Source organism: Natator depressus, chromosome 2 (genome assembly GCF_965152275.1).
Source record: "Natator depressus isolate rNatDep1 chromosome 2, rNatDep2.hap1, whole genome shotgun sequence".
NCBI lineage: Eukaryota > Metazoa > Chordata > Testudines > Cheloniidae > Natator > Natator depressus.
The window spans coordinates 58586944-58614375 of NC_134235.1; the positions used below are offsets into that span (position 1 = coordinate 58586944).

A 27432-nucleotide genomic window follows, 5' to 3' on the forward strand; every position below is an offset into this window, starting at 1 on the left:
CCCAAATGGCGCCACAGAGAGGCAAATGCCCATCCTATCAGCCCTTCCTTCTAGAAACAGTGATCAGAGCAGGCCAGCCACTACCACATAAATAATGAGAAAGAGGGCAAGTCAACTGTATGCTGAAGTGAAGGCTGAAGGAGCATTGTCAGCCATTTCACCTTTCCCCCAAAGGACAGCAACAAGTAAGGGTGGGAAGTCCTAGATGGATCCAACTCCATTTAGCTTCCTTTCAAGTTTATTCTTTTGTTTCTGTATCTATTCCTCCTAATGTAGATAAATGCTTTGGCTAATTTCTCTGTTGTCTGGTATTTAGTAGTACTATTTGTGTATAGTACATAAAGTAGCATGGCATCAATCTCTTTTCTGATTACAGTCATCTCCTTTTCTGCTTGTAAATTATATAAGATCCATTCACCAAACCTTATACACTGTTGTCTATATAGCTCCTTATCAAATTTTCCAATAGGTGGTTTCTCAGTGACCCCAAGTCCTACTAGTGTCCTTTTGTGATGATATAATACTGCTGCATACAGATTCTCTCTCCATAACATTCTTAAATGCTCAAGCAAGATTAACAGTCGAGTTATTTTATTTCCCAAACAATTCACTATTGCTGTTGGTCAGCCAGGGAGAGAATTGTGTGCTCTTGGTCCAGCTGGTCTCAGATCAAAATATGGAGCAAATTTTATTGTTTGAAATACACATTTGTATGCAACCAGTGCTCTCTTCTGACGTTCTTGTTCAGAATCCCTCAAGCTTGTGGCTGGGTATGTTTTCTATAATCCCATTTCTTTTTTAATCACATGCAACCCCTTTTTGTATGCTACTGATGTTAAGAAGAATGAATGCACCCTTACACTATTAAAAACAAAAAGCGTCTTACTTCCAGGAATGTACTGGCAAGAGTCCACAAGTACAAGATTTAACTTTTGAGCATGGCAGCGGGCATATAAGCCTAATGGGTGGTCTTTCAAAAAAAAAAAAGCCCCTTAACTCCATTGAAATGATTGCTCAGTGAAGTACACTGGCTTTATCTTATACCTGATCAACAAATGCCTTACAGAGTACATTGTTTGCTGAATTGTTGTACCTGTGTTAGTCCCAGGATATTAGACAAGTTGGGTGAGGTAATATCTTTTATTGGACCAACCTCTGTTGGTGAAAGAGACAAGCTTTCGAGCTACACACAGCTCTTCTTCAGGTTATAGAGTAAATGTCAATTTCTTTCACAGTATTACTGAGTGTGTTACCGAAACAACAGCCAAGTCACAAAATATAACAAAACATAGATGCTTCTCTGCTAATCTTGTAAGTAGGCAAATATTGAACCCATATGGTTTTTTCTTTATACGTGGGAGATGTCTGATTACGACTCACCAGCTAAAACTAAAATTCATGAATCAATAGTTATAAGATCTACTGTACAGTGAATCAGACCATTCTCTGAGTCAGCTGAGAGATTTGTGCCATTTCATGGAATGCAATTATTTATTAGATAAATGTTGACAAACATTTTACTCAAATGTTTTAAATCAAATTTATTCTCCCTATCTAAAATTGCCTTTGCTAATTCTCTTCTCTGTGATCACAGAGAACAAATATTCCAAACTAGATATTTCTATATGTCTCTTATTTCTGCAATCTATGAACCTTTTGAATTATGTCACCCTTTTGTTCAAATGACTTAATATGATGCCTAAATTGCACTCTGGTTAGTTTTTGAAGAGCTATGGGAAAAACATTTTTTTATTACTATTTTCCAGTTTGAAAACTCTCTCAAGCTGTTATCCATCTGCATTTCTCTCCCAATGTGTGAAACATCTATATGGAAAGCAGGAAGCTCTCTATCTGTAGTCTGTATTCTAGTCAACAAACCTCTTTATTGCCCTGAAGATTTAAGACCCTCCTTTGTATCATAAAATTTTACAAAGCAATTTGGTGTGATGACTTGAACGAGACCTACATGTTTATCATCCATATCTCTAGGAGGAGAATGTTACGTTTTATTAATAGTACTGATCTTTGCCTTGATATACCTATCAATTGAAGAGGACTAGTGAGGGAAATTATCAGCTTTTGAGGTTTAGAAAAAAAGACCCGCCTGCACATTCATCAATCATTGAACTTTTTGCAGTTAGTTCAAACCCATGCCTGGATATTTCTGGACTCCTATTTCCAGCACTTCCTAAGAAAGCTTTCTCCTGAAAGAGAAGTCAGGACCTTGGAGAATGTACTGCAAAAGAAGCTCTTTATGGGTCATCTTTTGTTACACAGTGGATAAAATGAGTTGATGATTATGGCAAAGAATTATGGTAGAAATTTTTATAAAAGTGTGCATCATATCCACAATCAAATCAAAAGAATTAATGATGATTAGGCTACTATTTAAAAGCATTACTGCTAAACTCCTGAAGTCATCTACAGAAATCCCTCCCAGAACAGTTCTGCAGTGTCACAAAGCCTCCTCTTAGGAAGACGGGAAACCTCTAGGAAAAGCATCAGAGAGAGTACCTTGGCCTAGGAGTCGAATTGGAGCAGTGCACATCTGAAAAGTGTAGGAGGGTGAAAGGACCTGGATGTGCAAATGCAGGGGTAAAATTACATTTTTGTCTGAGCCAAGATGCACATTTCCCAATATTTAAATCTCTGCCAATTAAGCAAAAAATGCATAAGTGAAGAAGTTCTATTCATTCCACAGGCAGCCAAAATACCTGTGATAAATGGTAAGTGATTTGACAAGTCTCCTACCTACAGAACTTCCACTGAAATTAAATGGGAGTATTCACTTTAAGTCACCTTATACAGCTCCACTATTACAAGCCATAAAATGGGTGAAGTTAATGGGAACACACTTACCTGTTTAACCGTATTTAAAAGTTCTAATAATAACTTATATTAATTTGTATTCATTTTTCATTTTTTTTATAAAGTGCCCACTACCAAGATCACTGTGCATAACTATAAACACAGTATAGGTCAATGTGACCCTAAGAGCACCCCAATGCCAGAGGACAAGGGGCCCCCTGGTATGTAGCAGTGAGAGTCAGCTGTCCTGACCAGCTCAATGTACCCCAACTCACTGTTGTCTTAATCTGTATCTAAACTGTGTCATCTAAGGTATCATATGTGAACTGGTAATACACTGGTCCATTAATATTATTGTAGGGTGCACGTACAGGTGATATAGGAAAAAATATAAATATGTGCTAGAAATATGTTCTTAAAAATATGTTTTGCATGTAGGGCTTACGTCATCCCACCCTAGACTAAGAAATGTGGACCAGTTTGCTTGAATGTGTCCCCAGTGTAAATTGAGCAAGGATAGGCAGTGAAAGTACATTTACATTTTCCACCTTTAACTTGAGAGCTTTCCCCAATGGCATTGGGACAGAAAGGTCTATGGTTCCTTGGAAGCTTAAAGAGGCTGATGAACAGCAGCAAGAGTCAAAGGAATGGAGGCAGGTGTTCAGGTACTCAGGTGATGAGTATGGTAGAGACAGACAAATTCTCAGTCAGGTCCTCTTTGCCATCATCCAACAGGGCTGGGAGAGGGAAGTGTACAGATCAACCCCTAGGTGCATATGAGCACTATTTAGCACACATGGGGCCCAGCAAAGCTGGATTTATAACCCTCCTTCATGTCCCCTCCCACAGTTTTTGAGTCAGCATTGAATTAGCCTCAGGGGGAAATCTCACCAGGGAAATCTTCAGCTGCCCATCTAAAGGCAGATGTAATGGTCCATGTGCACCATTACAGTGGTGCAGAGGGGCCTTAGAGTAGGCCAAGATTTGGCTCAAAGATTCAACCCACTGAGTCTGGGTGAGCTGGAGTTGGTGGCCAAATAACAGCTGTGTGGCTCCTAAAGTGACTTCTTGCCTCATAAGAACACCACGGTAAGCAGGACATGGAACTATTTATTTATAACCCTTAAAATAATAAAAAGAGATGTGAAAGGTAATATGAAATTACAACAACAATTAGTTTCAATGCAATCATTGACACCAAATGTATCAATTCAAACACTTCCAAAGGTAGGTTTAACCTCACTCCTTAAAAATAGATCCATATAAAGTATTTGTATTAAATCTTTGTACAAGTCTACATACAGAAAACCCAAATCTTCCTAATTTATTTGTTTCCAACTTTTAACATATGGATGAGCACTGAGTTGCGAAAATGTACGTTACGTCTACATATGTGGTTGTTTGGAAGCATGTTGCACAATATTAACATTTTATTCTCTATGATTTAGGAAGATGCTCATCAGTATTGTATTTTATTCATTTCCTCTCTAGGGTACAGGACTATATTTTAGTCATTTTTGAAGGTACAACACCTCACCACCAAAAGCAAAATTTTCGAGAATTACAGGCTTTACCGCTCACAGTGTTGACACAGCTGTATTGACAATGCTGCCATGTAATTCTCAGAGGTATCACTTCCTGGGAACAGTGTTGACAATGTGGTACAGCTGGGGATTTAGCATGCCTGTGGGTATATTAGGAGTACCAGCGAGTGTTTCCAAGTCAACATCCCTAAACCTGAAGAAGAGCTCTGTGAAAACTCGAAAGCTTATCTATTTCACCAGTAAAAGATATTGCCTCATTCACTTTGTCTCTCTAAATAATGACAGGTTTCGGAGTATCAGCCGTGTTATGCTCAAATAAATTGGTTAGTCTCTAAGGTGCCACAAGTACTCCTTTTCTTTTTGTCTCTCTAGTATCCTGGGACCAACATGGTTACAACAACACTGCAAACAGGTGACATTTTAAAAAGCAATAATCTTAAAATGGAAAAATGGCAAAACTAGGGTAGCACACACCAAAATTACCAATTTGATTTCACCAGAGGTTATTTCTATATACAAGTAGCTAATCCCCTCAAAACAACACAGAGCAGCCAGTGGTAAAGGCAAGGAGAGAAAATTAGCAAACCTCTGTATTGGTCTTGTTAATCTATGCCATTTACCTCAGGGTAAAAAGACTAGTTTTGTTATTTAAACAGGCTTAAATGATTTTAAATCTTCCAAATTATCTTGTGTCTATAGAGAGAGATTAAATCTAAAATTTAAGGCATTTCAACTAATGTTGCATTCTTAGTTGACTTGGCTTCAGGAACACCAAGCTGTTTGAATGCCCTCATACTGGAAATACAAAAATTTCTTCCAGCTACCAAAATCAAAAAGGGTTCAAACTGATTAAATTATTTCTAAGAGGTGAAACAGGATGAGATTTTGAAGTGTTAAAATGCAACTTTATGAAATGCTGAACTGCACCTGTGCAACTATAGCTCCATTTATACAGGTGCTTTTAAATTGATTTTGAACTGCTCAATTCCCTGATTCATCCCTTGATAAGCCACAGAAGCTCAGATAACTAATGGAATTCAGAAAGGCTTAAAATAGTTTCAAGCTGTGAAGTAAGGCTCAAGACTACCTATACTCTGATTCATTGTTGATGTGAATGGTATCACGCATTACATAAAATTCAGTTGCCAAAATAGGCCAAAGGATAGCTAGGAGCAAAGTAATTTTCCTTTAGCAAAGGGGCGGTCATGCCTTAGCCCTTAAGTAAACACAGTAGTTATCTAAAAAAGCTGGAGAAAAGAATCTACTTGTTATTATGGCTGACTATTGTTTTACCTGGCACACCTTGCGCAGATGTTCAATGTGACCTTTGCCTGAGGTTCAGCAGGATGTGCACTTCGAGTTTGGTTAAATTTACTCCCAGAAGACATCACACTGGTTACTCCTTCCATTCTTAAATCATCAAGATCCTCTGTAACAACACAAAATGATTGGATGAACTAAATTACGCTGCGGAAAATTTTGCAACAATAAGGGTATTTCTTCTGTAGAGTCAATAAGGAAATGTTAGCAGTGAAACAGGTACTGAACATTGGGAAGAAAACAGATATAATTTACTTTCACAAAAAAGGAAACATCATTTTTAGGAGATTTTACATACATACATATACATTGTGTCATATTTCTAATGTTCTCTAGCACAGTATATAAGAAAAAATATGTATTATATCTGACAGTGTTGCCAATTTTTTCAAGTTCTGTTTCACCAATTCATTTACCAGAAGTTTGCAAATTTATGTGTGGAAAGATGGTGACCAACTATTCAATTTAATTGTAGGGAGCGAGGGACTCAATCCAAAGGGGACATTCAGTTACTGGGAGAATATGCTGCATCTTCTCTTGACATGGTTACTACTGATTTGTATTTTCTTGTTTCCTAGCACTGCAAATGTATTCTGAAAAATCAAAGAGATTATACTTAACCTGGAAAATATTATGCTTTATTCATTTTTAATTTATTACACACACACACACACACACGTAGTTATATGACCCTTATCACTGTAGTATCCAAGTGGCTCAAAATCATTAATGGATTTATCACCAAAACAGCCTATGAGGTATAATTCCCATTTTATAGATGGATTAAATAACTTGTCCAAGGTCACACAGGAAGACTGTGGTTGAACTGAGAATTAAAACCAGGTCTCCTGATTCCCAGTCCAGTGCCCTATCCACTACAACACCCTTCAAATATATGTGTGTGATTGGTAGTGCTGGTATTAAGGGTGCCCAACACTTACCATTACAAAACCCTGTTTTCATTTGCTTATAACTTCACCAAACTTTGGTCTGAAATTTTCCATACCAACTGTGTGCCTCAGACTGAATTGTTTTGGAAAATTTCAGCCAAGTTCAGTTTCACACAGCCAGGGCTGGCTCTAGGCACCAGCAAAACAAGCAGGTGCTTGGGGTGGCACATTTCTAGGGGCAGCATTCCGGCGCCGGCCATGCTGCCCCTAGAAATGTGCCCCCGTGCCCCCAGCTCGCCTCCGCTCCGCCTGCTCCCCTGAACGCGCTGCCTCTCCCTCGCCTGAGAGGGAGGGGGGAGAAGCGAAACGGCGGCATGTTCAGGGGAGCAGGAGGAGCGAGGTCAGCTAGGACAGAGGGTTGCGGGGGGAGGAGCTGCAGGAAGCAATGGGAGGGGGAATGCGGCATGCCCGGAGGAGGAGGCGGGGCTGGGGATTTGGGGAAGGGAAAGAGTTGGGGCAGAGCCAGGGGTGGGCACCAAAAAAAGCGGGGGCGGCCAAAATTTTTTTTGCTTGGGGTGGCAAATATCCTAGAGCTGGCCCTGCACACAGCAACTGAGCATGCTCCAGCCAAGAGTTACAGGGACTCAGAAGAACTTTCCCTGTCATGGGTGCTCCGGGTCAAGGTTGGGCTGGACGCTAGAACTGAGAAAAGGGCATCTGTGTCTCTTGTGCTCTAAATGAGCCCTCCAGCTGCTCCCCCCCCCATGGCACCCAGGCAGCAGTGAAGAGGAAGCTGCATTCAAATGCAGAACAGACAAAAGCCAGACCGAGCGGGAGGGAAAGGAGTAGATTGGGACAAGGAGTCTGGTGATAGTGGGACTAGAGGAAGAAGTGGGAAGAGAAACTGTGAGTGGGATTTGAAGAGTGGAGACTGGGAGCTGAGTGAGAAGGCAGACTTGGACAGGTTGGGCAAGGAGACTGGTTTTAAGAGCTGTGGGGGGATACTGACTGGGAGCTGGTGAAGGAAAGGGGAGACTGGGAACCAGCTGGATGAGCATAGATTGAGACTGGCTGGAAAAAGAGACTGACAGACTAGGAAACAGTTGGAGGAAGAACCGGCGCAGTAGAAAGCAGGGATAGATTTGACAAGACGCTAGGATGTAGGGGGAGAACTGGGACTGGCTGAGTAAACAGACTGGGACAAGGATTATAAAATACAATATAAATGTTGAAGTGACCTTATTGCAACAAAACATTTTGATAAATTTGGTTGAAAATTTCAATAAAAGATATACATTTCCATTGGAAATGTTAAAACCAGATCTAATAATATGGGCCATATTCTTCAGAATCACATTTCTTTTTATGTCCTAATGGGAATCTACAAATCCAGCTAAAAGTTTAAAGATAATATTTAAGCAAATTTAAAATTGTGAACATGAAATTAATCTTAGAGTAGCTTAGAGCATTGGGCCTCTTCAACTCTGAGTCATTTCAAAATTGGAATAATCTAAAATTTTAGATATTTTAACATGGTCCATCTCTCTTAGGAGAGAAAGACTCAAATGGCATCACTTAAAAATATGGCTGCTTAAGTTAAAATATTCATAATTTAAAATCCATCGATCAAACTTAGGCATGTGTTATAGGTGACATGGAGACAAACATCAAATGAAGTCAGAGTACTGCATGTACTGTAAATTTTATATGAGGTTGTCATAGAGATGTGAAGCTACACTGTGATAATTATTGAACACTATATGTTGGGCTGGTTATTGGCATGGTTTGTATGTGACAATATTTCTTTAATTTAAAATGGAAAAACAGGGGACAAGATCCTTGTAAACAGAGAGCAGAGGGAGTGATGCCCATTAAAAGATTTCCAGGTAAGAAGCTTGGTGTCCAACTAAGAAACAACAGACACTCAGACTGTGTTGTAGGAAATCCAGTGTTGTGCCAGTCATTGTACACACCACTGGTCACAGACTCCTGAAGGGAAGAATCACAGGTGGCTGAATTCAGTCAGACCTTCAGGGTAAGAATAATGGATACACGCGGTACTGTAGCCCAGGCCACAGAATAAAAATGGAACTGCAGGCTGGGAGAGGTAAAGACACAAGGCCTAATACCTGAAGGGAGAGAGACCAGAAAGGAGACAGAGGTATAGCTAGCCCTGTAACCCCCCTGTGACTGGGTGCCTGGAATGGACCACGCTGAGAATGCCACACTCAGGGCAAACTACAAGAAACAGGGGAGGCAATTCCCCAAAACTGGTGGTTTATTCTATAATTAGATTCACCAAGCCAGTAACAAAAGAGCTTCTGCAATGCCACACTGATTATCCAGAAGCCAAACAGTCCCCCTTAGTCATTCCAGCCCTTGGCTCCCATCCAGATAAATAGGTCTCACGTAGTGAGAGGTTACTGAAAATCCAATTCACCATATGTGAGGTTCTTACTAATCCCAAGGATCAGACACTTACCACCAGGTCAATGTGTATGTCAGACCTTACCCAAATACCATGCTGTCAGCCATTCCCTAGTAAACGAACTAAAGATGTATTAACAAAAGAAAAGAAGAGAGTTATAAATGGTTAATAGATTACATACATAGCAAAGTCTTTATATCAGGGTTGTAGAAATGATGGAATAGGCTGCTGGCTTGCAGAAGTCTCTCTGATAACTTCCAAAAGATTGGAAGGTCCTCAGTCCATTCTTTAAGATGCTCCTTTTAGTTGTAAATCCACAAAGGAGGAAAGAGGAGGTGTCTCAGGTGGAGCTGCTCTCCAGCCGCCCAATTCTGTGAAATCTGGTCTCCTCTGCAATAGTCAGATTTCACGGTCCATGACATGTTTTTCACAGCTGTGAATTTGGTAGGGTCCTACTTATATATCTATCTGTAAACTTGTTTTTTCTATGATGCATGTTTAATGTACAATTTCAAAGGGTCAAAAGGAAAACAGATTACAGGAACAGCCAAAGGCAGCTGAGGGTAGATGAGCTGAAGGGGTTAAGCAGGATATAAAGAAAAAATAAAGGGAGGGAGGGAGGGAGGAAGGGAAGAGAAAGTCACAGAGAATTTATAAACAATACAGGCAATTTTGAAATGGATTCTAAAATAAATGGGGAGTCAGAGAAGATATGGGCTGAAGCAATAAGACTCCTTCTTGTATATATGAGAAGATGAAATACCACCTGTTGAATCACGAACACTAGTACCTGCCACACTTTTGGTTTTCCTTAACTGTGGACAAGGACCGATCTTGCTTATGATATCCTATCAGATCACAGCTCATAGCTGCATTTTAGAGCATAAACGGTTTGATCATAGTAGCAAAGATAACAAAGAAACTTCAGCTGGTGGGAAGCAGCAGCAATCTCTGCACAGAAGGGGAAGGGGCTGAAACGGGGCCCAGCTGAGGCCACGGCCACCCGTTCTCCCAGCACTCCTCCTCCAAAATCCAGGACTGTGCAGCAGCAAACTCTGTCTGGGGGCATAAGACACAGGTGGTGCCTTTCTCCCCTTCCACTCTGCCATGTGGCCTTGGGGGAAACTGCAGGGAGGAACCAGCCTCAGACTCTGGCCAGTAGGAGCAGGCAGCCACAGAAGCAGCCAAAGCAGGCGCTTTCAGACATTCAGAAAGGTTTCTACAAGTCTCACTGGACTTTTCCTGGCCATTTGCTCCAACCTCTCCCTCCTCCTATCTCAGTCTCTTCCCCTCAGCTTCACTCCTGCCCCTCTTACTCTCTTCTCCCCTTCCCTGTCCTCCTCACCCCTCCTCCCTTCAATGTCCCCTCTCCCTTCACTTCTCTTTACATTTAGCTGTTCCCCTCCGAACTAACTACCCTGCCCTCAAAATCATGGAATTAACATGACATTTGTTCCCACCACATTGTTCACTCTGCTTGTTTCCTACCCCTCTCCTCCCCCCATGTCTGTCTTGCCTATTTAAACTGTAATCTCTTCAGGGCTGGGTCCATCTACTACTCTGTGTTTGTACAGTGCCTAGCACAATGGAGCCCCATTAGGCACTGCCCTAAAAACCTGCTCATCATCATCATCATCAACATGGAGATACTCTTTTGGGGGCATTCCTTTTAATAAACAACATGCATACAAGGTGGCAGTGTAATAAGATATAAACTTTAAGCCTGAAGAAGTAACAGTAAACTTGAATAAAATTTTTTGAATGGTGCCCTTAATCTAGATCTGGTTGAAGGATGTATTAACAATAACATTTTTATTGCCTAATGAAAAATAAAAAAAACATTAAATTCTTTAGGCCAGATCATCATCATCTGGTGTAAAATGTCAGCTCCACTGAAGTCTATTTACACCAGCTAAGGATCTGTTCCTTTTATTTTTTATCCATAGCTAACACTGCCAACACAAACTAGATCAAATGAACCGATGTTTTAAACAAAATTTATTTACAGTCAGCAAGTGTTACCCAATCAATACATAAGGATATCATACACAGACTGAAGTCTGTGTGTACACACACAGTTTAATTTTGTTTAAAGATAAGAGAGTCACAATTTTTGAACAGCTGTAAACTACTGGATGGATTAGATTTTAAAGGAAATGGCAGCTCATGCCTCATTTTTTCCCCAAACAGCTGTTATTTCTGTAAGTGAGGTTTCCAACAATTCTCTGCTTGATTAAGTTTTGGCTGTCTGACAACTTAGAAAGGTACAGTAATTCTATGGTTATAAGGTGCCAACCATCATAAATTTTAAATTTATTTCCCTATACTACAAGAAGTGTCTCACTCACTTTTACTGAGTACTAAATTTGATAGGCTACTGCTCTGGCCTTTTCCTCACAATAGTAAATGAAGTTAGAATGCTTCAAAGCTTCCAAAATATACTAGTAAGTTAGATGTCAGAGATGTGTCTAATAGTACCTAAAACAGGAAAAATGCAAAATGTTAAATAGGGTTAAGTCATCATCCTATTATTTTAGCTAAACAGCTGTAACCTATACTAAAATGCATAATATTTGCAAAGCAACTCACATTATCAGATTTTTGCAAAGAATATGCATTTACCTAATGCAGTGCTGGAGGGGAAAAGAAACTATCCTGCCAGCTGTGTGCGAAGTCATCAGCATTCCAAATGGAAATACAAGCATAATCCCACTTCGCCAAATCCTGTTTAACCAAAACACTTGTTGAAACACAAAATTTGATTAAGTCTCCGGGACTGAATGCAACCCTGTATTCACACCCTTCAAACAACTGTAATAATCTTTGTATAAAACATACCTTGTGAGATATCATTTGAAAAAACTAATAACTTGTTAGCCTATAATATCCTGGTGAAATGTATGTAGCAATATTATACATAAAGTTATGAACATAAACTGAAATTATGACTGAAATGTTTTTACCAGACAAGTTTGGGGATGGCATAAACCAGTTCCTCAAAGACAAGCTGATACCTCTAGCCAGTTGTCAAAATTGATTGACAATCACCTGTCAAGTGGTCATTCTTTGGCAAGGAATGGGGGCAGGAACAGATTGATCTGCATTTTAACAAACAACAGAATGGAACCTCTTTCACCATGAGCCTCCATCTCTCCATCCTCGCAGCAGGAAGGGATTTTATCTAGGAGTAACCCTTAGGAAAATTAATTTCAAAGAGTGACTGGACTATAACAGTGGGGGGGACAAGAATGCCCCAAGTATTTTCTCTCTCTCTCTCTCTCTCTCTCTGTCACCTAAGATGACAAAGGAACCAGCCTTTGGACTTTGGAAGGAATCCTGACATGAAAATTTGGTTAGCAATGTTGCTGGGAATATGTGGTAAGGATTTTACCTTGAACCAAGTCTAGTTTAAGTTTTAGTTACGAGAAAGTATTTTACCTTTATTTCTCTTGTAACCAGTTCTGACTTTAATGCCTTATATTTGTCCTCACTTAAAGCCTATCTCTTTGTAGTTAGATAAATTTGCTTTATTCTTTATTCAAAACTAATCCAGTGTTGTGTTTAAATTGAACTGTTTGAGTAACTCTAGTTAAAGTAGCAAACTATTGCATATTGACCCCCTTATAGGGACAACAGACTTCTTATATCTGAACTGTACAGGAGAGAGCTGAAGAGTGCAGAACACGTGTTTTTTGGGAAAATTCAGAACTGAGAGTATATTGGGGTCACCCTGCAAGTAGTAACCAATGCTGGTGGAAACCAGAGTCTGACTGGAGTGTTGCTGGCAGGCTGCAGCTCTACATGGACACTCGGGATGTGACCTTCATGTTGTTTGGCTGTTTATGAGCGGCCCAAGTTGGGAGCTACTGCAGGAAAGCATTGTGAGGCACCCAAGGTTGCAGGGAAAATGGTTATGCAAGCACTCACTAGTCTAGACTGCACTCTGGAATGATAGTGCCCCAAGATTTACTGTGCCTCCCCAGCAATACTTTGTGTCTTCAGTTGCAAACCTCAAATCTGGAGTGCAGATGCCGCATCCTTCTCCTGCTACCCTAACTGATCTTGCCTAAGTTGCTTGGATGTCCATAGTTTTATTGAGCCTGCATGTAGCCATCAGAATCTACTGGCAATCTTCCAACCCTTCAATTCTCTGAAGCTTTGGGATGTGCTAATAAGAACTTCCATACTGTGTCAGACCAATGGTCCATCTAGTCCAATAGCCTGTCTTTGACATTGACCAGTACCAGACCTTCAGAGGGAGTGTACAGAACAGGTTAATTTTGGAGAGATCCACCTCTGTCTTGCCTTCCTGTACCTAGCAGTCAGAGGTTCAGGGTTGCCCTGAGCATGGGGATGCAGCCCTGACCATCTTGGCTAATGGCCATTGATGGACCTATCCTCCATGAATTAATCTAGATTTTTTGAACCCAGTTATATTTTTGGTTATCACAACATCCCACAACAATGAGTTCCACAGGTTAATTGTATGTTGTGTGGAAAAAGTACTTCCTCTTGTTTGTATTAAACCTGCTGCCTATTCATTTCATTGGGAGACCCCTGGTTTTTGTATCGTGTGAAAGGGTAAGTAACGCTTCTCTATATCATTCATGATTTTAGAGACCTCTATATCATAGCTCCCCTCTATAAAAAAAAGCATACACCAGATCTTGATTTCCATGCTAATTTTAGCCTGCATCTGACATCCACAGTCATTACTAATAACCTAGTCAATAATGCGTCACATCACAGTCACTATTCCAATATCAAGCTGCTCCAAGAGAACATTACTCAACAACAGATACATATTCTAAAGAACAACTGCTTATAAATGGTGGTTCCAAAGCATCTAGTATTAAAATGGATACAAATTAGTGTAACTATGCTCCTTTGCAAAAAAAAATCTGACTCTCAAGATGAAAGAGTTAAATTGCTTTTATATAATGTGATGGAACAGCAACAGTAGCTAAAAAGCTTTTCATTCAGCTTAGTACTTCCTGGAACACTGAGTTTTCCTTTCCTTTTGTTTTCCCTTGATAGACCAAATATTGATAATACAGCTGAGTGACTGCATGAATTAATTGAAAAGCAACTGTTGTGTAAAGCCTCCGCTCAATCCAGTAGAATGTGATTATAAAATTTGTAACTTTTCAATCGTTGCTAGTATGATCATTAAGTTCTGTAATCTTTTGCAAACTTTGTAACTTTTAGTCATTGTTAGCATAGGCTTTTAAAATTTCTAACTTTTGCAAGCTTTGTAACCTTTCCAGTTACCACCTGTATAACCTCCAAGCTTTGCAATATTCCATCATGCAATCAGGGAGAGTGTGAGAGTGTGTGTGTGGGAGATAAGGGAGTGTGAACAAGGAAGTGTATGTGGGACTCGGCGGAGAGGAACTGCAAGGAGAAAAGAGCCCAGGCCAGGTGTGTCTGATGTAATCTGCCCTGAGAAGGCAATTACGGGGTACTGTAAAGAAAGGAAGAACCTGATATGCATGAAAGGAACGACGTCTGGGAATGCTTCTCAGTGACAGACACAGAAGGAAAACTCAGTGTACATGACAGGAGCCACCCAGTTCCAATAAAAGAAAGAAAGCATGCTCACAAGCCCTTCTTCTTGACCTGCTTGCTGGGCCGGATCTGTGACCGCAGGCAGACACACCAGATCTACTATGCTTCAGCTTCTCAGCTTCCTATGCTGTCTCTGGTAACTCTCCGCCTGCGTGAGTGTGTGGGTGTATGAGGGTACGAATGCGTTGAATGTGTGTGTGCATGAATAAGCTCCATCCCGTTTCTGTTTGATCTAATAGCGGCATTTCATAAAACCAATATAAGTGTAACCCTGGGTTGGTTTCTAGTGAATTTGAGGTAACAGCAATGAGAAGTCATTGACAAAAGCAGAGTACACAGAAAAGAAAATGTGTTTAAAAAGAAAGAAGAAAAGCCAGTTTCACTCTCCATGAGGATGACACTTACATGTCAGAGGAAGGGAGCACCCATACTCCATTGGAAAGTCTCTCAAATCCCCACATAACTGCCACCTAGTTTTGTTCTGATGGTGGCTTGTCATCTACAGTAAGCGAGGCCCAGTCCAGACTCAGGAACCAGAACACAGGATGTTGCTTTAAGTAAGTTATTTTGTTTTGTCATTGTAGGATACATTTCCTTCCACATAACTTTCTTCTCAAGTAAACTCCCTGTATAGATGAGAGGAACAATTGCCTCTCAGCACTCAAAATTAGAACACCAGTATCTTCAATAGTATTCTCATGTTAAGGCTATTAGTCAAGGCTATCACTTCAAAAAACTGCAGCTTTTAGCATATCATCATAAAGAGGCATGGCCTGTCACCTCAGTCAGGCTGTAACTGAGCAAGACTCCTCTCTCAGTCTCTAACAAACTTGGGCTTGGTTTACATGACCAATTTATGTCAGTAGAATTATGTCGCTCCAGTGACATAGATATACCAACCTAACCTCCCGCCGTGTAGACCGTGTTATGTCAGCAGGAAGGCTTATCCTATCAACATAGCTACCGCCTCTCAGGGAGGCGGAATATCTATACCAATGCGAGAAGCTCTCCAGTCACTGAAGGTAGCGTCTTCACTAAGCGCTACAGAGGCACAGTGGCATTGGTACAGCTGCACCCTTGCAGTGTGGTAAGGATAGACAAGCCCTTAGTTCTACATGATGATCAATTTTAAATGATCGAAAAGCAAATAGTTGAATATTACATAGATTTAAACAATTAGTTGTGTGAAATAATGTATATTTTACTTAAAATAAAGTGATTTTTTGCCTTTTTCTTATAAGTGTATGACTTGGATATTTCTGCTCCATAATCAGAGAATGGGATTCCTCACAATTTCCCATAGCAAACACTTTAATGTTAAAATACTTCTGTACCAAAGAAGACATTGAATACAAAAATGAATTGGGGAAAAGTATACTAGTAGAATCTAATGATTCATGGAAAATGAAGATTCATCTGCCATGGTAGTGAATACTTGTAAGGATTACATTTGCTGCCTTGTCTTTGTTTTTGCTTTCCTACACTATAACATGATTTACATCCATGTGATCATACAGAAGCTAGGAAAATACTCATTGACTTCAACAAGGCCAGGATCTCACCCCAGAACTCTCTCTGTTCTTCTCTTACTGCCCCTTGGCCCCTTTCCTCTACCCAACCTGTATGATTAGCTGCTCCTTCATATCTTTGTCCCATTCTACATGTTTGAGCTGTGAAGTTCACCACTTTACTTTTTGTTGCATTCCTTCCCTTATTTTTCACCAGTCCAGTATGCATTTTGGGCCCCATTCTGCAAATACATATGGAGCATAGTGCTGTCTACTGTGAGTAATACCACAGAAAGATGTTTGGAGGATTAGGCCCTTCATAGCAAATTCCTTCAGCAGGGAACTTGTCTCATTGTACCTTGAAAATCCTGGGTGCTACTAGTATATAAATACTGAATTATAGTGACTTGTATATAGAGTATGAAATAGTGTAATGTGCGACACTGCTTGGCAACTATTATTTTATTTAGACAGATTAGAAAAGACAATTAAACAATTGTGTGTGTGTTTGCATATGACCATTCCTTTTCCTGTCATGGTTCAGTACTGTGTGGGCTCTGAGCTCCAAATGTAATTATGGCTTGAAAATCTGTGCCTACTGTGGACTCTCCTTCTGTGGATCTGAATCTAAAATTCAATCCCACTGCTATATGACGACACTGGCAAGTAAGATGTAGACCACAGTCACCATGCAGAGAACAGCGCAAAGTAATGTTTATAGTAATAACAATGCTGCATTAAATAGCTACAAGCCAGCAGTGAGGTATTTTGATAATTTCCCAGATAAACTTTTCTATTACTTTTGCTCCAGAACATAAAGGAACAGGAGAAAAATGTATCTACTTCAGCCAAACAAAAGGATATCCCGACACAGAGACCATTAGACAATTTTTTTTAAATCAGATTTTTTTGTTTTGTTTTATGCTTTTTTATGGACAAGTTTGATGGTGCTAAATATTTTTAGTGTAGTAGGCCAGTAGGGGGTGTGTGTTACTGGCACATCCTTCAACCCCTTCTGGTTATGGCAACAGTGCTGGGACCAAAATCCTCGTTGTGTGATCTGTCATTAAGATGTATTGAAAGCTCCATGAGAAGAGAGCTTGCCAGATCAAGCCTGTCATCCTATTAGTTGACATTCTTCACTACTTCTGCCTTCTTCCTCCACTGTAATATATACTGTAATTTCCTAAATGGCGTAACACTGAAACATAAGCCAAGAAGGATGAGGTATAAAGCTAGAAATTTTCATCATCCATCTTTGGAAAGGTTAAGACCATTTACGTGTTGTGGCATAAACAGGAGTTTTTCAGTTCAATATAGTGCCAAAACCAGCATATTTTCCGTTGAAAGTGGGAAATTGAGATAATGAACCCTGATTTATGCTATTATAGGCCAACAGCTATTTTGGATCCACCAGTAAAGTAATGAATTTTCCTTGGAAGCTATGACTGTCTCATGGCAGCATTCTTCCACCACGACAGACACTGATTAATTCTGTCTGAATAGTGTGGATTTCTCAGGGATCATTGACTGAAACCCAGGCTGTTACTGTGTTCCATTACTCCCATATAAATAAATAAATAAATAAAACATACTTGTGCTGATGGCAGTTCTTCTCATGTTCCAGAAATCTCTTCTGCTTTGGAGTCATACTGTATGCCATTTAATATATACTTAACCAGCCTGTAACGGGGTGCATGCTGTGCCCCTCCCATTCCGCCCTTCTCCCGCTCTTCTCAGAGACTCAGGGGCACTTCAGGCTGGTGCAACATCCATGCTCTTTATTTGTGATCAAGTCCCCACCACCAGTTTCCAACTATATACAGGCTTTTTACAACAGCTTGGCCTACCACAGGCCTGACCAGCAACAGACTAGGAGACTCCCACCTCCATCTAACCTTCCCCTTCTGGTCTCCGCCCCGCCTGCTCTCACTTCCTCCCAGCCTTATAGCTCCTACTAATGAGGCTGGCAGGAATGGTTAGTTACCAGGCAAGCATCAGGCTATCTACCCAGCCCCAATCCAATCCCCCGATTGGGGCTGGAGTGACAGGAGCTGATTAAGGCCTCTCTTGCAGCACCCTGCCACACACCTCCCCCTTTAAGCCGCCGCCAGGGAGTCTGGTCCAGCCCCTTCTCCCCCTGCCTGGGAGGCTGCTCTGGGGAGGCTTGCTGCTGCCCATTGGGTGGTCCCCAGGGTCCTCCACACAGGGTTGGTCCATTCCCCAGCCACAAAAGGCATACTGGGTAGGCAGCGGACAGCCCCACAGGTCAACTGCTACCCACAGGTCCTCACACCACCTTCACGCATTCCTTGGGGCCCTCCCTCCTCTCGGCCTCAGGCCCCTTTCCCTGGGTTCTATAACGGGACATTCCTTCGGTCCCTCACCTTCTACTTCTTTCCCTTCTTCACTCTGGCTCCGTTATCTAGGGTCTCTCTCTCTCTCCTGTCCTCTGGGGACCTGGGTCCTCCACTGACCTGAGGCCAACAGGTCCAGGGATCTCCCCTCCCATCACCAGGGTCTCCCCTCCCTTCGTGCCAGGGGGCCCCTCCCCTGGCATCCTTTCCCCTTTGGGACAGGACCCCAATCTGTCCCCATGACCACAGGCCACGGAAATCCCTCTCCCACCCCCACCAGTTGCCAAGCAAACCGGCCGCTGACCTCCATGGGCAACCTGGGCCATGAGGCGAGGCCTCCAATCCCCCTGGATGCACTCGAGCATCACTCCTGCCCCAGGGATAAATCACTGGGGCTTCACCGGCCCTCTCTGAATGAGGGAACAGGCCAAGGCAGTGTCCACGAAGACCCTCTGGGGCTTCCTCCCCATCTGCACAGGGATGGTGGCCAGTCCTCGCCCCTGCTTCTTCTACCATTCGTCCAGCTGCAAAGCTCAGCTAGCCCACACTCCATTTCTGGGCAATTTCTGCATTTGTATCCCAGCCACCCACATCGCCAGCAGACCAACTGTCCTGGGTGACTAGGGGCTCCCTTGTTCTCCTCCTTTCTTTTATCCGGGCTTCTCCTCGTGGGGGGATTCCCTTGGGGCTTCTTCCCCCAGTCCAGGTCCCAGCCTTTCTGACCCTTCTTTTGAGGAACATCTGCTTCTGCGTATTCCTCAGTCAGTCAATTTGACAGCGGCCTCTACCATATTCACCTGGTGCCACCAGACCCAGACTCGTGGGTTTCCTGGAGGCCCTGCACAAATTGTTCAGGATCACCCTGTCTATAATCTCTCCCAGCATCTGGGTGCCCGACCTCAACCACCGAGTGGCCCAGTCCGTGAGCTTCTGGGCAAAAGCTCAGGGCTGCAAACCTCCTGTCCATCGGGCAGCCCAAAACTTCTGCCTGTGCTTGTCCATGGGCAATCCCATCTGGTCTAGGATGGCTGTCTTCACTACATCATAATCCTTGGCCTATTCATCACTTAAGGCCATATAGGTAGCCTGCGCTTCGCCAGCCAGATAGGGGCCCAGGCAGTGATGAGCTGCCAAAATCTTAACAACTGGTTTCCTCCTCACCCCACGAGGGGGTCATTGCTCACCCCCGCCCCCCGGGACTCCTGCCCCATCTAACCCCCCCGTGTTCCTTGATGCCCCCCCAGGACCCCTGCCCCATCCACCCCCCTCCCCTGTCCCCTGACTGCCCCCAGAACCGGACAGGAGGGTCTCGTGGGCCACTGTTGTGGGTGCCCACCCCTCCCCTAAGAGCCAGAGCACCTGCTGGGGGGCGAGCTGGGGAGTCCCAGTGGTGCTTACCTGGGGCAGCTCCCAGGAAGCATCCGGCAGGTCCCTCTGGTTCCTAGGGGCAGGGGAGCATAGCTGGGGGGGAGCAGGAGGAGCGGCCGCTCCCCCACTGATCACATCAAAAGTGGCGCCTTAGGTGCCGACTCCCCCCCCAGCTATGCTGGGAAAATTTGATGGGTGCAAAGCACCCACCGGCAGCTCTCCACCCCATGCCCGGCCCCAGATCACCTCACCTCCGCTCCGCCTCCTTCGCTGAACGCGCCGCCCCGCTCTGCTTCTCTGCCCCTTCCCGCGAATCAGCTGTTCAGCGGGAAGCCAGAGAGGGCGGAGAAGCAGGCAGCGGCTTCCCGCTCAGGCCGAGGGTGGCGGAGATGAGCTGGGGCAGGGAGCGGTTCCCTTGCGCGCCGCGTGCCTCCCCACCCCCCCATGGGTTACCTGCTGCGGCGCGGGCAGCCCTCCTCGCGCCCCCCCGCCCCAGTTCACCTCCGCCTCCCTGGGCCTGAGCGGGAAGCCATAGCCTACTTCTCAGCCCCCTGGCTTCCCGCGCGAACAAATGATTTGCGGGACGCCTGGGGGGGTGGAGAAGCAGAGCGGGGCGGCGCATTCGGGGGAGGAGGCGAAGCAGAGGTGAGCTGGGGCCAGGGAGCTGCCGGTGGGTGCTCTGCACCCACCAAATTTTCCCCTTGGGTGCTCCAGGGCTGAAGCACCCATGGAGTCAGCGCCTAAGGCGCCACTTTTGGGCAGTTAAATTTAGAAGCCCTTTTAGAACCGGCTGTCCCTCGCGGAACAACCGGTTCTAAAAGGGCTTCTAAATTTAACAACCAGTTCTAGCGAACCAGTGCGAACCGGCTCCAGCTCACCACTAGGCCCAGGTTGCCTTGTCCCATCTGGCACCTATGGCCACCCGCTCAAACGTACCCAGGAAGGCATCGGGGTCATCATCGCCGGGGCCCGTCTTACAGAGGCCCAACCCTGGTGTGCGGCTGCCATCACCTCCCGGGGGACTCACCAATCGGTGCAGGAGCTGCTGCTGTACACCGGCCAGCTCCCTGATGAAGTCCTGGAGGGTCTTCTGTTGTTCGGTCTGCCAGGCAAGTAAGGCCTGCTGCTCTGCCTGGTGGGACTGCTGGAAGGCCTGCAGGGTTTTCTGCAGCTCCTCTTGCTGTTTAGCTAATCACTGGTTCCCTCCATCCTCGGGTAGCCACGCCCTAGCGGTGGCTTTGTATCCCGGACAAGCCTCCACTTGTAACGGGCACACACCATGCCCCTCCGGTTCGACCCTTCTCCCCCTCGTCTCTGAGACCCAGGAACACGTCAGGCTAGTGCAACACCTGTGCTCTTTATTTGTAATCAAGTCCACACCACCAGTTTCTACCTATATACAGGCTTTTTTACATGAGGCCTTTTGACCATAGGCCTGGCCAAAAAACAGACTAGGAGACTCCCACCTCTGTCTGAGCCTGACCTTCCCCCTCCTGGTCTCTGCTCTCCTGCTCTTACTTCCTCACATCCTTATAGCTCCTGCTAACGAGGCTGGCAGGGGTGGTCAGTTACCTTGCAAGCATCAGGCTATCAATCCAGCCCCAATCTAAGCCTCGCAGTTGGGGCTGGAGTGGCAGGCACTGATTAAGGTGTCTCTAGCAGCACCCTGCCGCACAGCCGTTTCATGTTTTAGATACATTTTCTTATTCAAATCAGCACCGTCCAATAAAATTCACCCTTGACAGATGAAACTGTTGCCACTATTGGCAATTAGTGGTTCATACAAAAAGGAAAAATAAAATGTTGGAATATAGAGAAGCAGCTTGGGGCTATAGGCCCTGATCCTGCATCACTGAAGTCAATGTGAGTTTTATCATTTATTTCAGTGGAAGCAAGATCCGTCTCAGAGCATAAGAAACTGAATATAGGTCAATCCACACTACTGCATGTATCTTCCTCATCATGCAGATCATTTAGATTATATGCTTTTCTGTGATTAATTTTGTATTAATTTTCATAAAGAAAATTAAAAAATACCACAAGGTAAACTATTTACAGATCATATATGTTACCCAATAGTGCACATATCACATGATATCCTATAAAATTATGTAACTTTACAACTCATCCCAGCTGAAAGACCACACAATACAAACTCAGCTGGGGTTAGGGTGGATGGTAACAAGAAGAACACAAGAATGGCCACACTAGGTCAGACCAATGGTCCATCGAGCCCAGTATCCTGTCTTTCGACAGTGGCAAATGCCAGATGCTTCAGATGAAATGAACAGAACAGGGCAATTATTGAGTGATCCCTGTTGTCCACTCACAGCTTCTGGCAATCCGAGGCTAGGGACACCCAGACATGGGGTTGCATCTCTGACCATCTTGGCTAATAGCCATTGATGGACCTATCCTCCATGAATTTATCTAGTTCTTTTTGAACCCTCTTATAGTCTTGGCCTTCACTACATCCTCTGGCAAAGAGTTCCAAGGTTCACTGTGCGTTGTGTGAAGAAATACTTCCTTTTCTTTCTTTTAAACCTGCTGCCTATTAATTTCATTTGCTGACCCCTAGTTTTTGTGTTATGAGGAGTAAATAACACTTCCTTATTTACTTTCTCCACAGCCACCATGATTTTATAGACTTCTATCATATCCCCCCATTGTCTCCTCCTTTCCAAGATGGAAAGTCCCAGTCTTATTAATCTCTCCTCAGATGGAAGCTGTTCCATACCCCTAATCATTTTTGCTGCCCTTTTAAAAAAATCTTTTCCAATTCCAATATATCTTTTTTGATATGGAGTGACCACATCTGTACGCAGTATTCAAGATGTGGGTGTACCATGGATTTATATAGTGGCATTTACTGTCTTATTATCTATCCCTTTCCTAATTGAGCCTGACTTTGTTAGGTTTTTTTTTTTTACTGCACATTAAGCAGATGTTTTCAGAGAACTATCCGCAATGACTCCAAGATCTCTTTATTGAGCGGTAACAGCTAATTTAGACCCCATAATTTTATATGCATAGTTGGGATTATGTTTTCCAATGTGCATTTATCAACATTGTATTTCATCTGTCATTTTGTTGCTCAATCACCCCATTAAAAAAAACAAAAAAAAACCCATACACAGATACGCAAAAAGGGGAAGGAAAATGCCAAGAGGTCAGGTGGAATGGAAGACTATTTGAATTATCTCAGAATTCCTTATCCACATGTCTCAAGAAAGGGGCCCAAAATTTCTTTGAATTCATATAATTGCTCTGTACATCAATAGGCTATTCTTTTGCTGCTCACTCAGACAAGTCTGAATACCACTGCTCTAGTCTGGGCATAAACCTACTCCTCCATTTTTGTATAGTCATGTGCTTGGTAAACATTGTAGTTCTCAAGATCCAAAGTCTTTGTGGTAGAGTTAAACCCAGTGTAGAAGATACAGAACCTAAGATACAATTTTCAGCTGAGGTTTAGTTGCTGAAGATAGGCACTATTTTCATTCTTGTGTCCACCTCTTTCCATAGTGGCCTGACTGTTGGATCGTTCCATAGCATATGCAAAAGGAGTCCTATTTTCTTTAATAGAGTACCACCAAATATCAGTAGATGAGGCCTCACAGCTTGCACTACCTCTGTGGCATCCAACAGATTTGGAATAGAATCTTTTGCTATATTAGGCATAGCCACAGAAGCATTACAAAATGTGCTCTCCCAGTGGGATTCTTTTAAGGCCTATGATAACTCCCTTTCCCATGATTTCACAAAGAACTCCTGACCAATGGAGTTAGTCTTCATTAGCAAAGTATACATAGTGGACATGAGCCTGGGGAGTTTATGAAGTATGTGCAAAGTTCCCAGTAGGTCTGGGGCCTCTGGACCAAACTGATGCTTTAGCAACAGATTCAGTTATAAGTACTGTAACTCTGTTGAGAATGGTAGGTCATATCATTGCTTTAGTATTACAACTAATTGGGAATTCATATGATACCCCGGCTGAGCCAGTTCTTCCAAATTACAGCCCCCCACCCTCAATTTGCAAGTCTGGGTTATCCCCAAAAAAGGGCTTTTGCATGCCAGCGAGGGTGGCATTGGTTCTTCTTTGCCCACATCCTTCATGCAGCCACCATGGCAGACACCTTATTTTTCTCCATCCAATAAAATAGGAACAAAACAGACCCACAGGGGGAAATGGATGCATTAACCCCGTTCAGTTTCTGCACATGTGGGCATAAGGGTGTTAGCATGTTGGAACTAATTTGACATGTGTCAAGGTTCCTCCCCCACTCTGAACGCTAGGGTACAGATGTGGGGACCTGCATGAAAACCTCCTAAGCTTATCTTTACCAGCTTAGGTCAAAACTTCCCCAAGGTACAAAATATTCCACCCTTTGTCCTTGGATTGGCCGCTACCACCACCAAACAAATACTGGTTACTGGGGAAGAGCTGTTTGGAAAGTCTTTCCCCCCAAATACTTCCCAAAACCTTGCACCCCACTTCCTGGACAAAGTTTGGTAAAAAGCCTCACCAATTTGCATAGGTGACCACAGATCCAAACCCTTGGATCTGAGAACAATGAAAAAGTATTCAGTTTTCTTACAAGAAGACTTTTAATAAAAATAGGAGTAAATAAAAGTAAAGAAATCCCCTCTGTAAAATCAGGATGGTAGATACCTTACAGGGTAATTAGATTCAAAACACAGAGAATCCCTCTAGGCAAAACCTTAAGTTACAAAAAAGATACACAGACAGAAATAGTTATTCTATTCAGCACAATTCTTTTCTCAGCCATTTAAAGAAATCATAATCTAACGCGTACCTAGCTAGATTACTTACTAAAAGTTCTAAGACTCCATTTCTGTTCTATCCCTGACAAAAGCAGCATATAGACAGAGACCCTTTGTTTCTCTCCCTCCTCCCAGCTTTTGAAAGTATCTTGTCTCCTCATTGGTCATTTTGGTCAGGTGCCAGCGAGGTTACCTTTAGCTTCTTAACCCTTTACAGGTGAGAGTTTTCCTCTGGCCAGGAGGGATTTTAAAGGGGTTTACCCTTCCCTTTATATTTATGACAACATGATAAAAGCATAATGATTTTGCAGGTCTGGGAAGTCCCTGTTCCCAACAGGGAGCTGGAGATTTTTAAGTGATAGTCATGAGCCTTGACCAGGACCCTACAAAAAGGCTTTAATACTGTTATTAACTTTTCTAAAATAAGATGGAAGACTATATACAAATAGGTTGCTTAGAATATAGAGAACCCTACACCAACATTTTATTACTGTATTAACCCTCCCCTCCCTGCAGGCTTAGGGAGAGGATGCCACCTATTTGTATCACTAGGTATACGAGGTCGCATTGCTCGTTGTAATACAAGAGGTTGGGTAAGACTATAACAGTTGGATCCAGGAACCATATGGGTTCAAATTCAAATTTTTTTTGAAGTAAAACATATACCCCCAGACCAATCTCTCAAAAGCCTTTTCTATATATGATGCTAATACGGCTTGTGGTCATCCTATTTCACTGCTATGATATCAATAAGTTGTCAAAGATTATCTGAGCCACAACGGCTGGTGACAAACCTGATTTGGGTTGTGAAAGAACCCAAAACCTTCTCCACTCTTATTGCCAGAACTTTTGCCAATATTTTGACATTACTATTACTAAGTGAAATTGGCCTATAATTGGAACATAGTTTGGCATCTCCTCAGGGTTAAGGAGTACTGATATTAGGGCTTCCCTCAGTATAGGGGGAAGCATGCCCTCTAGGAGTGACTCAAACATTTTAAGCATCTTGTTAGAGATCAAGAAAGTGTCTATAGAATTCAGCAGGGAAGCCATCTGGCAAAGGGGCTTTCCTGATTTTCATATTCGTAATGGCTTGAATAAACTCATCCTCTGTTAGGGAAGCATCAAGGTTTCTATACTGGGCTGCAGCAATTTGGGGTAAAGTCGTATTTTTGAAAAATGGAACCAAAGCATCTATGGGGAGGTGTGCGTCCAATTTGCACAGATCTTTAGTGAAATTAAACAACACTTTAATATCTTTAGGCGATGTACATAATGTTTATCACAGATGACTGTGATTGCACATGCAGATGTCTTTTGTTTCAGCTTTTTCGTCCAATTCCCAGAAGTACTAACTTAGTTGAAATAGGGCAAATTTAGCCTCCGCTGATGCAGCTTATTGAATTCATATCAACTTCTATGCTTTCTTTTAACAAAAGTTAAATTGTATGAATATAGGTGGATGTGCAGTTTAGACAAAATTAATTTCATGGTGGTAAGTGAAATAGCATGACCATCAGGGAAATAAAAGCCTCTCAACTAGATGATGTTCCAGTGTTTAATTCCTGAAAGTAGGAACGGCCTTGTGATACCGCTTCTCTAGGAACGCATGCAGCTTTAGAAGCAGGGTTTAGCGTATAGTCTAAGTTTTTGCTCTGGGTGGTAAGGAAGGCCTTCTACCAGACTCGAGTGTGAGCTCAGAAGTAATGAGTACTACTGTGAAGAAAATGCTAGAGGAATAAACCATTGCTTGGAATACAGGGTGTATGAAACCACTGTCATATGCATCCATACTTTCTAATGAAAGTGTCTTTGTTAAGATCAGAGTGAAGGAAAGACCACATTCTATTGTTTGTTCTTTATTTTCAACTGAACTTTAAGCTCTGACTTATATGCACAGTTCTCCAATTTCCAAGTTGTCACTATTTGCTCCTCTCTCTCTCTCTCTCTCTCTCTCATCAGGTTCTTGATGTTAATTAAAACAAACCATAATTATATTGGCCAAATCCTGCTCATCTTACTCAGCTAGACCCTTTCTGACTTAACTGAAGTACTTGTGCACAACTTTTAAAAATCGTTATTTAGAGCTGTCCTTAATTCAAGTATTTCAGCCATTCTTTACTAATACACATTCAGCAAGAAGTGTATGCAGTGCAATAATACTAGAAATGTTTTGTATTTAAAGTAATGCTCTTAACATCAACAATTATCAAAATACAAAAAAGAAAAAATGGGAGAAAAAGCATGTGACATGTTTTTTTGGTTTTTTCATTCCTTACAGAGAGGACAATCCATAAATATTTTTGGAAACTGGTTACTTTTGCACAAGTTTCCTAAAATCCAGCCAAAATATTTCAGTTCATATGACACTGCTGGTCAGCTAATCCTCTTTATAGGAGATTTTAAAATTTGCATATGCAAAGTACTAAACTCTTCACTGATAAGCTAAGATAAATTACTATTAAATACATTGCAATATATAGTTCATAGAATATCCATCCTTTTACCCACAATTATAAAGCAGCTATATAGTAAATATTCAGCCAGATAGCAAGCTTCCATCAAACTGTTCAATTTGTATAAATTAATTTTTGTGCTAGTATGAGAGCCACATTCACATTTCTCTATATCCACTTAGTTTACTCTACCGGTTTCTTCGGAGGATTTATCTTTGCTGGTTTGTCAAGTAGCCAGTGGAAATGTATACACTTTTCACTGTAAAAATAAAGAAAGTCAAGGCAAAGCATAAAAATCACAAATCTTATCAGAAACATTTTTAGTTCAGCAGTACATTATAGTGAACTTTCAGATTTTTTTTTTTTAAAGAAAGCTATTACAAGCATTTCTAACATGCCA

At 42.4% G+C, this 27432-nt stretch overlaps 1 protein-coding gene across 3 annotated transcripts in view; it reads right to left on the reverse strand.

Moving 5' to 3' along the window:
• Nucleotides 1-27432, reverse strand: part of C2H8orf34 (chromosome 2 C8orf34 homolog) — a 220104-nt gene that overhangs the window by 71637 nt on the left and 121035 nt on the right. For all 3 annotated transcript variants that reach the window (XM_074944265.1, XM_074944264.1, XM_074944266.1), the window contains exon 8: nt 5646-5781. In XM_074944265.1, coding sequence (XP_074800366.1) covers nt 5646-5781 — 136 coding nt within the window. The remainder of the gene's footprint in view (nt 1-5645; nt 5782-27432) is intronic.